This window comes from Excalfactoria chinensis, chromosome 1 (genome assembly GCF_039878825.1).
Source record: "Excalfactoria chinensis isolate bCotChi1 chromosome 1, bCotChi1.hap2, whole genome shotgun sequence".
In the NCBI taxonomy this organism is placed as follows: Eukaryota; Metazoa; Chordata; class Aves; order Galliformes; family Phasianidae; genus Excalfactoria; species Excalfactoria chinensis.
Genome location: NC_092825.1, coordinates 17,221,053 through 17,233,074, shown reverse-complemented (window position 1 = coordinate 17,233,074; position 12,022 = coordinate 17,221,053). Strand labels below are relative to the sequence as shown.

The following is a 12,022-nucleotide window of genomic DNA, read 5'->3' as shown; positions in this document are numbered from 1 at the left end:
CTTAATGAGAGTATCTGGAAGAAAGAAATGCCCACCTGCCTTTGGAAAGCTGTCTGACATTACTTTCCTCTAAGAATTACATTTCCCCCCAAAAATCTACACTCTGGCACAACTTACAAAAGGCGTCCAGCGCTGAACAGAAATACAGAGCTTATACAGTTCTGTATTTTTCTTAACCTCTTCCACTGTCCAAACGAAAAGCAGACGTGACCACACAGCAAAGTAGTGACATTTAAAAAATTTTAAGGCACATTCCAACAAAATAAACTTTTATTGAATGCAGTAGTAAGCATTCTAAGTTAAGGGAACAGTGTTTTTCCTCCCCTCAAAGAGATCTTCTCTTTCACAATTTATAAATGCTGTATTTCAGTTACAGAAATATTTCTCATGTCCAAAAAGATGATTCAGTTCAGATTTTTTTTCTTGAATTATGAAGTGCAACTAAAGTCCTTCCAAAAGAAGACGTTAATTACCAGTAGGCACTAGAATGAGAAACCTTCAATTTGATTACTACTGTTGGGTGCAATTTATGTTAATTCAAATGTTATACTTACCCATCTAGACAGTTGTTCTTAGAGAACTATATAAAAAGTGGCATTTAAGAATAAAGAAATGCAGCTTAGAGAGCAGTTTATCACCTTAAAAAAAAAAAAACAAAAAACACCTTAATGGTAGCCTGCATGTTTAATACCATTCCCACAGTATGTCAGCTAGCACAGGCTTAGTCCAATAATTTAGAACTGAGAATAGGAATGTCTTTTGGTTCTGAATGCAGATCATAAGTCGTCATGTCCCGTATGTGAAGGATCAGTTGCTTCAGTCTCCATTTCCTCTCCTGTGAAATTAAGTATCATTAGAACACAAAAATGAGTATGTATTATTAACTATGTCACAGCTTTTTAAATGAGGAATTTTTAAAAGGGAAACCCCAAATCAATATATTCTACAAGACCAAACAAGACATAAAGTCATATAAAAGGGTTATTTGCACCAGCAAGCCCAAACTAATGAAATTTATACCAGAAGCAAACAAAAGATTCAAGCATACTGGTTTCACAGTGGTAGTGAAAGATAAAAGCAGTACAGCTATTTCCTATTCAAACTTTTGTTTTCAGCTATTCACACGGAACTTTCTCCTTTCCACAGGACCTCCCATAAGACATTCAGATATTTCAACATAAAAAGCAACAATTACTCAGAATCATGTTCTATATTGCAGCCCGCCTGGTTCAGATGTTAAAACAGCCCTTAAAAAGCAGAGCAGCTTTATCATGTTGTTAACAGCATCACTACAAGAAAACGTTAGGTCACACTGTAAACTGTTCATTTTGCTTTTACTTTCATAAAATATCAGGCCACATTAAAATCATAGTTATGCAGCTTTCATGCGTGCAAATATTCAGGAGATGTAACCATGCATTTGTGGGTTTTTTCATTTGTTTTTGAAAAAGGATTAATAAGAACAGTAAGTACCGAGTGTAGTTAACTGAAAGACCTTAATGAGCAATACTGCATAGTACTGCACAGATCTTCACAACTTCATTAATGCAAGATTCACCAGTTCTGATTCTCCTGAGTTCTGTGTACTATCAGATAAGCCTCTAAGTCATAATTAATAATGAAGAAAAAAGTAACGAGGAAGACAACCTTGCTTTTGTGGTAGCAGTGATCTATTAGTTCACATTAATGAAACCTAGTGACTTACAAACACAACCTTGATTTAAACACAAAATACAACATGGGAATATGACGTTTAAAAAGCACCCATTTTTGAGCAAGAAAACATGTATGCCAGAATACAAGGCCAACTGCAATAACCTGAGACAGATTAGAGCTTTAGAAAGATAGTAAGTTATACAGAATAATTTACAAGTGGCAAGATCATTAGTCAGAAACACACCTCCATATATGTATATATTTAAAAATCTGTCATTAGAAAGTCACTTGCCTGTTTTTACAGTTTGAACACATGTTCCATCTTTATCTTCAAACCCTTCTGAACATACACACTTATAACTACCTGGAGTATTAACACAGTCTTCATTCTCCTTCGTGCATACCTTTTCTGAAAGGTTACACTCATCTATATCTAGAGACAGGATAGAGAGAGGAAAAGCAATTAACAAGTCCATTGCTGTGGTTTTGTTATATAAATCAGTTATGCTCAAACAAAATTCCATCTCAGGCCACTTACAACATATCAGTTAATTGCTTACTAAAGACACTGAAAAGCAGAATGCTGCTGCAACAGATTTGACTCCTACTAAAATAAGCTGTTACAATTTGCCATATTTCAGACTGTTTCAAACTTATTCAGACAGAAGCATTTTATGTTTTGCAGGTCCTACATCAGGAAATCAATTAAACTACAGCATTCATCTTAACCTACTGCAGATCTCCCATTGTCACTTTGTCTCCATGCCACCAAGGTGCAACAAAAGGGAAGAGATCTTGTAAACACTTCACTGTCACAGTTAAAAGCTATTTCAGATTGTGTACTCTATTCTCTCCCACACTGAGAAGCTCTGATTGCGCTCTTAATTCATGTGTTACAATTCACTGCAAATTATTATCATTGGAATTTGGACATTAATGGATCCAAAAGACAGACTGTACTGCATACTCTTTTCTGTAAAATAAATGACTACAAACACACTTCTAGTGAAGTGATATGTAACTGACAGTATTTGTGCATTTGTTTCTGGAATCGGCTACAAAAGAATTTTATCTTTTTGTTGGAAAGTTTCAGCTTTAAACTTTATTGTGCATATTAGCTTAACAAAATAAAAAATAAACATTATAGAATCTTTTCTGCTAATATCACAACAACTAGAATTATTCTGATAGGTCTGAAACCTGAATCAGACTGAAGTGAAAGTGCTTTAACAGCTCCTCAGTGTGACTTAATAGTGAGCTGACTGGCATCTAGCCATATCCTGTTAAATCCACCAACCTGCACACTTCTCATCTTCCTTCATGTATCCAGATGCGCAGGTCTTACACTTGTCAGAACCTTCTCCTGTGCAACCTACACAGCTAGCATCACATGCTAAAGAAAATATTTCAAGCATAAAAATTATGTTATTATACTTCAGTTTTAAAATAACCCCTCCTTAAAGTCAGCCAGTTTACCCACACTTAAGATAAAATCATTAAATATAAAAATTCAACTATCTCAGTCTTAAAATAACACTCTCAAAATCAGTCAGATTACCCAGACAAGAAAGAGCCAGAAACATCTCACCTTACTCACATGAAAGGTCTAAAGTCTCATCCTCCCTAAGCCCAGACAGAATCAGACCACATGGTACTAAATGCCTTCTCTAGCATACCATTAAGATTCTGGACAGTTTACTATACAAGCAGATCAAAATGAAACCTTTGCATGAGAAAGATCCATCTGTGTTCAAACAATACTGCTCATCTTTGCAAGGAGAAGAGGCACATTCATCTAAATCTGTAATATAAAGAGCGAAAAGTTACCTGAAATAGTAGTCGCGATTAAATAGACAGAGTAATATTCAAATGCTATACTTAAGAGATCATGTAATAACTGGCCCACAAAAGCTATAAACTTGAACAGAATTGAGAACAGTCATTACAATGAGCTTATCTTTAGGTAATGCAAGTTGCAAATAAAGTAACATGATAATTTAGTTACTGTTTTCTTCAGTATAAAGTTGCATTAACAAATGAAAGCTGTGATCTGCAGAAGCTGTTCTGTGATGACAACAACAGATGTATTAGAAATTCAAGAGATGGAGTTAAACAAAGCATCCAGGATACCTGCCATCCTTGTCATTTTCAAGTCAGTGTTATGCTATTTGCATAAAAAGCATAAATGCAGGCAAAATAGACTGAGTACTCTTCTGAAATACTTTGATTACTCTATCCTGTCTTACCAAACTATGGAACTTTCAGAAGTATTTACTAAGAAAAAAAACAAAAAAAAGACAACAAGAAATTCACACAACTAAAGCTCATCGTTTTCCACAAAGAGCAAACTGAAAAATAAAACAAAGTTATGGTCCAAACCAGCCAAGCCAAAACAGTTTTACCCAGCAAGTTAAAATATTTTGGTCTTGTAAATTCAAAGAAAGAGCACAATGGTATTCATTACTGAAAAAGATTTTGATTAAAAAAGGCTACTGCAGTCTTAGTTGCTGCCAACATCATTCCTACTAACTCATTAACTAGCTTGTACTTTATCAGCTGCAATGTGGAAAAAAAACAGCTGTACAGAAGACAGCAATAGAGTACCTTATGAACTTCTTACTGTGTTCTACCATTGTCTAGGGAGGTGTTGCATTAGCAGCAATTCAAATCTTAATTCACATTAACACATTTCAAAAGAAGCTATATTTACATAACTTCTAAGATAATGCTTCCAGACACTATTGTAAATGTATTCTGCAAGTCTGATTTGATCAGTTTGCTATGGCATATTTCATATACTCATGACTTTTACTTGAGTGAATGTGTTACTCTCACATTACTGCAGTCCTGCAATTTTCCTTAAATGTTCCGTATATATCTCCCAAGATAGAAATACTGAGCTAGAAACTGATGATCAGTGGGGAAGAAATACCACATTGCTCCCACGTGAAACAAGTTTGGAAACGAGAAACTACAACTGTAGAAATCTAAACCCATTGATTTTATATAACACGCTCATAAAAATACTATAAAACTTCATGCAATCTAATTTTATCAGTCAGTGTTGCTGCAAAACCTACTCTAAGTGTAGTAAGCATTACTCACCCACACAAGCTGCTTCTTCATTTTTGATCCAGCCTTCTTTACAGTCTTGGCAATCCTTGTTACTTGAACCAGTACAAGTTTTACAAGCAGTGTGACAGGCTGAGGTGACAGAAAACCACAATGTGAGCTATGTTGAGAGATTCCAATATGAGTTAATGCTTACGCATTCTCAAAGAAAATCTTATTTAGGATTTACTAGAAACCATCCTGTTTTAGTAGTCTGAGCCTTGGATTCACAAGATTAAAACTTGACTTTGTAGAGTTATAATTCACAAAAGGACAGCTCTGTCCTACCAAAAGTACAGGAAGCCAAACCTGGCTACTACAGATTCCTTCATCATTTAAAATGGAGTGTCAAGCAGTTATACTGACAAAAAGTACGTTCAGTTTCTGAAATATCTGGGAAGATCAAGAACAAGCCAGCACCCATTCATACTGAGTCCTCAAATAATTTCATTTGCAGCTGCCTATTAAGCCAATGCGTGAAGCAATACTACTCTTCAGAAAACAATGAAACACACCATAAATCTGGCTGACTGACTGCATGTTATGTCATAATATAAAACAATGTAAATGGAAGAATTACTAGATGAAGAAATAATATAAAAAAATAAATCTCACCATCAGGATTTAGTTGCTACAGAATCTTATTGAAAACATAAAAATAGCTGAAAATAGGTAACATATGATATGTACAGCCTGATGGACTGTTTCATAATTGAGCTAAAATGTATTTAATTGAAATCAACATAATCTATAATACTGATGTGCTGTTTCCATGCCTGTTTACTCCAGCTATGTGTATTTGAGACATGAGGTGAAACCAGCCATTAAAATAGTTCACAACACAGCTGTAAGAGATTATTCTTTTATACCATTGACTCAAAGCTTGCTGAAGGACACAGATGAACAAGTCCAAGCAAGTCCTGGTCAAGGGTTGAGAAATCCTTTGTCTGAGGGACACAGATAGAGAAGGACAGGGGAGGTTTTCGGACATCAGATTCCTCACGAACTGAGACCTGCACACTGAAGATGTCTGCATTGTGAAGAAGGTGTCTGCCATTAGATCCCTTACTATGGAAGTCCAGCTCACTAATGGACTCTCCTGGACCTGCTACCTGCTCCTGGACTTACCCTGCAGCTCCTTCCTGCTACCCACTTGCCCAAGGCTGGCCACGCTGCTGCTGCTCTCCCTCCCTGCACTTTTGCCTCGGACCATTTAAACACCTTGCAATGGGACCACTGCTGGATCCTGGTGGTGACTATCCCTGCTTTACGCAATTCTTGCCTTTTTCTATCTTTTCTATCTCCTGCCTTCCCTTTCCCATCACCCTAAATCATCCGTCCTTCCCTTCCCCATCTCCCTGATTAAGCTTTGTAATAAATGGGTAGGATCAACACTTGTTGTTTCCTAATGTCACACCGGGTATACATATACCAAACAACCTCTTCTCCCTCCTATAAATTGGAGTGAGATAACAGCCACTTCTGTCCAAGATTTTTGTCCAATACCTTTAGGGATTAAAGAAAAAGCACCAAATTGGTCCTTGGCTCTCTCTTTTCTCACAACAGAAATGAATTCTGCTTCTTAAGGAGAAAAAAAAAAAAAGGAAAGAGAGGAAGGAATAGCACACGGGGAAAAATCAAAATTAGTCTAGGTAAGTGACTTACAGAATTCTCAGAATTCCATAAACATGACTGACAAGTCCTCCATGATTAAAGCTGAGTAATCAAAGACTATTTTCCCATAACTACTTTAGGTTATTACACTTACCTGCTTAAACTGTTTCTACCTTGTTTGCCAAAAAATAAAGAGAAGATGGAAGACAAAGATCTTAGCAGTTGCCAAAGATTTTGTTACCTGTACAAACTGAATGCGTGTCATTTCTCAAACTACTGTAGTAACCATTAGAACAGTCCATACAAAATTCTCCTGTGTATTCCCTGTTGCAGCTACATGTGCCATCTCCACCTCGGGTACCATCACCATCACAGCGGCCATTTCCATGACAAGGTCTTTCTGATCCGCCACGACAAGCTCAAAAGGATCAAAATATTTTTGAAATCAGGTGTAAAAGGAAATAACTTCTTATTCCTAGCCACAACGCGCCCCCCTCTACATAGAGAGTACAACATAAAAATATATACCTATAACAGCATGCAATTTCCAAATCTTTTTCCCTTGAGAGCAACCAAAAAACTAAGATATCTAAGTATATAGAAAAAACTCAGAACAGTCTCTAGGGAAATATAGCTATAAATTTCATGACTTAGAATGTTATCTATTTTTCTAGCTTGTGGGATAAAGTTGGTGTCTTTATTTATTCCACTTACCTAAGAATGCTTATACTGCAGCTGGAAGAACCTACCAGTGATCTCATAGATCAACATCAAGAAATAACACTACATTTTTATCAATTGCCAAATAAGACACCAAAGCTAAACAACACGAAAAGTTCTACAGATTTATAATCCAAACAAATTTCAGTAGCCAAAACCCTTTCTTTCTCTTCTATCACAGACCTCACTTTTAACCAATCATGTTCCCACCTATTTCTGCCACTCCCTTTTTTAACTCATCTTTATTTATGACTATTTTTGTTTAAGCCCCAAAAATGTTCTGTATAATTTGTCTTTCTTGAACTCAGCTGAGAACTGGTACCTTCTGAAACGGTATCTAAACAACAGACTTACTACTCAGCAGCTGCTGTCTAAAGCCAAATATCATACTTCATATGTCCATACTATTAAGCAAGTGAAAAAGTGCTTCAAAAGAAGAATTACCAAGGCAATCAGGTCCATAAGTTCCAGGTGGGCAACAAACTTCTAATGTTTCTATGCAAAACCACTTAAACAAATCGGGATATTTCTTCTTTCTGTATATGAAAGACAGTTATTTATCAGTAAAAAGAATAAAGATTTTTAACAGTTAACTTATACAACTGAACATCCACACTGACAACCAAAATCTATTACATGTTATACAAGATTAGGAGCTTCTCCTCTGAAGTGACCTTATTTCAGGAACCAATTCCTTGAAGTCTTCCAACTTGAGGGACTGTTAAAAAAATAACCTTCTAAACTGCAATACTATTACATGATTCCACAAGTTTTTATTTACAAGAAAAGTGGAATAAGAGTAATCAACAAAATGACTTCAGTGCAGTCTTGATATCTCCTTCCACTTTTTTCTTATTTTCCTTCGGGTATGTTTATATAAAATTCAGACATGCATTTACGTATTTCTCTTAAATACAATAGCTGTCTTAAAGACAACTATTCTATTTACCTTAGAAAGAAGAGAACCCCAAGCAGATATTAACATTTGCTCAAATTACTGTGAACCTGACTTCTTGGTAAGATGCAAATAAAAATTCCTGTTCTTTTTTGCCACAAATAAATGAATATTTAGGAAGGATTTTTTTTTTTAATGTATTAAGAAGTAATAGTTATGCATTACTTCAGCACTAGAATATATCCTCAATAAACAATATAAGCACTAAGTATTACTCTACAAGCAGGCACAGTATCTGCTACATTTACACTTCCGACTTACAACACTGTAGAGGTTAAACATGACCCCTAAAAACCACCTAGACCAACTCCTCTGCTTAAGTAGGATCCCTGCAGTAGGTTGCAAAGGAAAAGTATCTAGACTGGTCTTGAATATGCCTGCAGAAGACAACTCCACAACCTCTCTGGGTAGTTCTGTCATGCTCACAGTAAAGAGTCTTCAGTTTCCTCTGCCCATTGTCCTTTGTCCTGTCACTGAGCATCACCAAAAAGAACTTGGCTGCACACACTAACACCTGGCCTTAGATAATTATATACATCGATACAATAAGATCCCCTCTCAGTCTTCTCTTCTCCAGGCCCCTCATCATCTTTGTGGCCCTTCTCTCTCCAGTAGTTCCCCATCTTTCCTGAAATGTAGATCCCAGAATGGGACACAGAACTCCAGATGTGGCCTCACCAGGGCAGAGTAGAGGGGGAGGATCATTTCCATTGACCTGCTGACCACACTCTTTCTAATGCACCCCAGGATATCATTGGCCTTCTTGGCCACAAGGGCACAGTGCAGGCTTATGGTCAACCTGATGTCTACCAGAATACCTGGGTCCTTCCGTTTAGAGCTCCTTTCCAGCAGATCAGCCCCTAACCTGTACAGACACACATAGTTATTCCTCCTATGTGGCAGACTCTACAATTGTCCTTGCTGAAATTCATCAGGCTCCTCTCCACCCAACTCTCTAGCCTGTCCAGGTTTCACTGTGTCAGTCACTCCTCCCAGCTTTGGATCATCAGTGGATTTACTGAGGGTGCACTCCATCCCTTCATCCAGGTCACTGAAGAAGATGCTGAAAGAGACTGGACACAGTACCAACCCCTGGGTAACACCACTACTTACAGTCCTCCAAGACTCTATGATGCTGATCACAACCATCTGAGCTCTGCTAATCAGCTGGTTCTCAATCCACCTCAAATGACAATTCAAAGATCTCAGTATCATGTATACACTGAAGTTTCAAAAATTTTAATAGAGGAAAGCCCTATAAAATGCCTAGAAATTCTGTAGTCTGCAGTGAAATATGCCTTCAGCAACTCCTGAGGCACATACAGCTTCTTATAAACTATTACACCTGATCACATCTACTCCAAGGCTCAGACCCTGAAGATTTTCCTCCAGTTTGAAGTCTACTCAGCCCTGCACAGTGGAAGTATGAAACAATAAAAGAATCATTAAGAACAAAATGGACAATCAAAAATTCTTTTTCAGTGATAAAGTGTTGTAACAGTAGTTCACCCTACTGAATTTCACTTGATCTGACCCAGTTTGCCTGCACATGGGACACAGAAGTAGTAGATGAGCTACTCTCTAACACAAATGCCCAGCTTCTTAATCCACACAGGGTGATCCCCAGCACAAGTCTTTCAGTACCACTTCCTGACAAACATGCATTCCTATACTAAACAGAAGGATGAAAACTAGCTGGGGACTGGAAAAATCCTGGTCTAACATCTTGCAAACTTAAGCTACAAAACTAACACAAAACAAACAACACTGACTTAATGAATTTAAAATCACTGAATAGAGAAATTATTATTAATTGTTGAGTAAAAAAAATAAAATAAAATCCTATGAGGTTTTCTTTTCATCCAAATTGTATTTAGACGCTTTGTCTACTTCTTGCTGTTGTACAGCAAAACCCTACTTCCATTCAGAGGTGGCTGCAATTAGCAGCCCTGAATAAACTTAATTTGGAACATATAGTACAGGGTCACCTCATGATACCTCTTGGAATCTTCATAGCTAACTACATTTCCCTACTGTCAGGAGAATTAAAGGGACTTACACACTTTTCATCTCTGTGCTACAACTGACATACTCCTACTGATCAGGCACAGCATTAGTATTTTGCCCTCTTAGATATTTATCAGCACAAAGATCTACACTCAAAAAAGATACTTACAGTTTGAACCACCATTTCTCTATATGTTCCTCATGCTCTTCTACCATGTTGTTACATTCAAAGTTACTGCTGTCGCAGAGATTCTCCGTGATCTCTACAAGACGAATTTCACTACGAGAAGGAAAGTCATGAGTTTAATTTGCTGTTTAATTTCAGTTTAGTTTGGCACCACACAAAATGCAGAAGCAAGACTGCAGCCTGGAATATTTTATCAGTTGAAAGTGTGTTCTGAACCAGCTCGAAGACAGAGTAAATATTAGAATAAAGACCTAGTTCACATCACTGTAACTATGAAGACTGCATTTACTATGTATCCAGACTTAAAGCTTACCAGATTTTCCTACCACATTCAACAGTAATTCTCAGATATTGCCAATACCTGACACAAGCTCACAAAGATCAGAAAATCTACCCTTGCTCATCAGTGTTCCAATTAAAATTAAAAACCCAGTTTGAAATTTGGAAGAAAGATGCCAGATCGTTTTGCTCCATAATCAAACACATACACAAAACAGTGCAGCAACCTGCCACTCTTCCAGTTTGCCACTTGGTACTGAAAAGGCAAACAGTGAATTCCAGGGAGCGGTTACTGCTTTAATTGCAAAACAAGACTGGCACTACACCAAGATGAAGTCCACGCTGCTTAGGACAATCAATAAAGCATCATCAGTCACAAATAAGGGATGTCAGTCTTTATGAGGCTTTAGCTCTGCCAGATTAGCACTGGTTCTGTAAAGTCATGCACAGGGATACAAAACCCAACCGAAGCAGTGCCGAGGAGCTCACCTGGACTCGTACTTCGACAGAGTCTTCTCCTCCCAAGCAGTGTTTCCACCACCAAAATTCTTCTTCGCCGTATCTGCTAACCCCTGGCAAATTAACAGCACCAACACAATCTAAGCAGCAGTTCGTGTTCCCAGCAGGAGTTTGGGGCAGCAATATCTGCTTACGTGATGTCACAGACACTTCAGCAAAGCTCTGAAGCTGCTGATCAAATCGATAAGCACAAAACCGACAAGCAACAACAAGTGAAGGCGCAGAGGTGACGGCACCACTCGAGGCCGCAGGTGACAGCACGGAGCGGCGGGGGGCGGTGCTTCCCACTCACCTGTCAGAACCTGCGGACACGCACCGGCATTACAGCACCAGCGGAGCCCCGGCAGCGCGGCCCGAGCCCGCCCAGGCCCTGAGCTGGTGCTTCCAGCGGCTCCCGAGCGCGGAAAGAGCCGCTGCCTCGCGAGGGCTGACGAGGGTCGCGCAGCCGTAGGCACGCAGCTCACAAAGGCCGCGGGGCTCCGCGGGCAGTCTCGCCCACACCCGACACCCCGCACGCTACACCCGACACCCCGCGTCCCCGCCGCCCACCTGGTTAAACCTGTCCACGATGCCCCGGCAGGTGGAGCACGCCAGGCGCCGCCGCTCACCGGCACCCATAGCGGGGGGAGGCGGCAGCAACAGCAGGAGGAGCAGCGCGGCGTACAGTGCGGGCAACGGCGAGCGAGGCGCGAGGCCGGGCCCCATGGCGAGCGCGGCGCGAAAGGACAAGGCGCGAGGCGGCCCGGCCGCGCTCCCAGCCCGCCGCAGCGCGGCCCCGCAGCACCGCCTCGCCCCGCCCCGGGCCCCGTAGCAACCAGAGCGACACCGGCCCGCGAGCCCCATTCAGATTTCCGCGTCAGCCCCACGCACGCTCCGACTGCCGGCGGCCATTGGTGGAGGCGGGGGGAGAGGAGGAACGTGGTCCAATCAGCGGCCGCCACGCTCCGAGCCAATCGGAGCCCCCCGCGTGCACA

The 12,022-nt window shown here is 39.7% G+C and overlaps 1 protein-coding gene across 2 annotated transcripts; it reads right to left on the bottom strand.

Moving 5' to 3' along the window:
* Nucleotides 1–244: 244 nt before the first annotated feature.
* On the bottom strand, nucleotides 245–11,936 carry CRELD2 (cysteine rich with EGF like domains 2). 2 transcript variants are annotated; one of them, XM_072333757.1, is made up of 10 exons: nucleotides 11,598–11,936; nucleotides 11,019–11,101; nucleotides 10,233–10,343; nucleotides 7,546–7,637; nucleotides 6,623–6,799; nucleotides 4,762–4,860; nucleotides 3,380–3,457; nucleotides 2,954–3,049; nucleotides 1,949–2,089; nucleotides 245–835 (listed from the first exon to the last, which is right to left on the bottom strand). In XM_072333757.1, the coding sequence occupies exons 1-10, from the start codon at nucleotides 11,889–11,891 to the stop codon at nucleotides 777–779; spliced, it is 1,230 nt and encodes a 409-aa protein (XP_072189858.1). In that variant the 5' UTR covers nucleotides 11,892–11,936; the 3' UTR covers nucleotides 245–776. The 2 variants fall into 2 exon arrangements, with proteins under 2 accessions (XP_072189858.1, XP_072189869.1); XM_072333768.1 differs by lacking the exon at nucleotides 4,762–4,860.
* Nucleotides 11,937–12,022: the final 86 nt, after the last annotated feature.

What these genes read in the sequence shown, in the direction of transcription:
- CRELD2 (XM_072333757.1), bottom strand. Translation starts at nt 11,891, where the DNA reads ATGGGGCTCGCGGGCCGGTGTCGCTCTGGTTGCTACGGGGCCCGGGGC. An exon ending in CTGTCGAAGTACGAGTCCAG is followed by an intron (nt 10,344 to 11,018) that starts GTGAGCTCCTCG and finishes TCCTTCTCGTAG; the next exon opens with TGAAATTCGTCTTGTAGAGA. An exon ending in TGAAGAAGCAGCTTGTGTGG is followed by an intron (nt 3,458 to 4,761) that starts GTGAGTAATGCT and finishes TTTATATTACAG; the next exon opens with ATTTAGATGAATGTGCCTCT.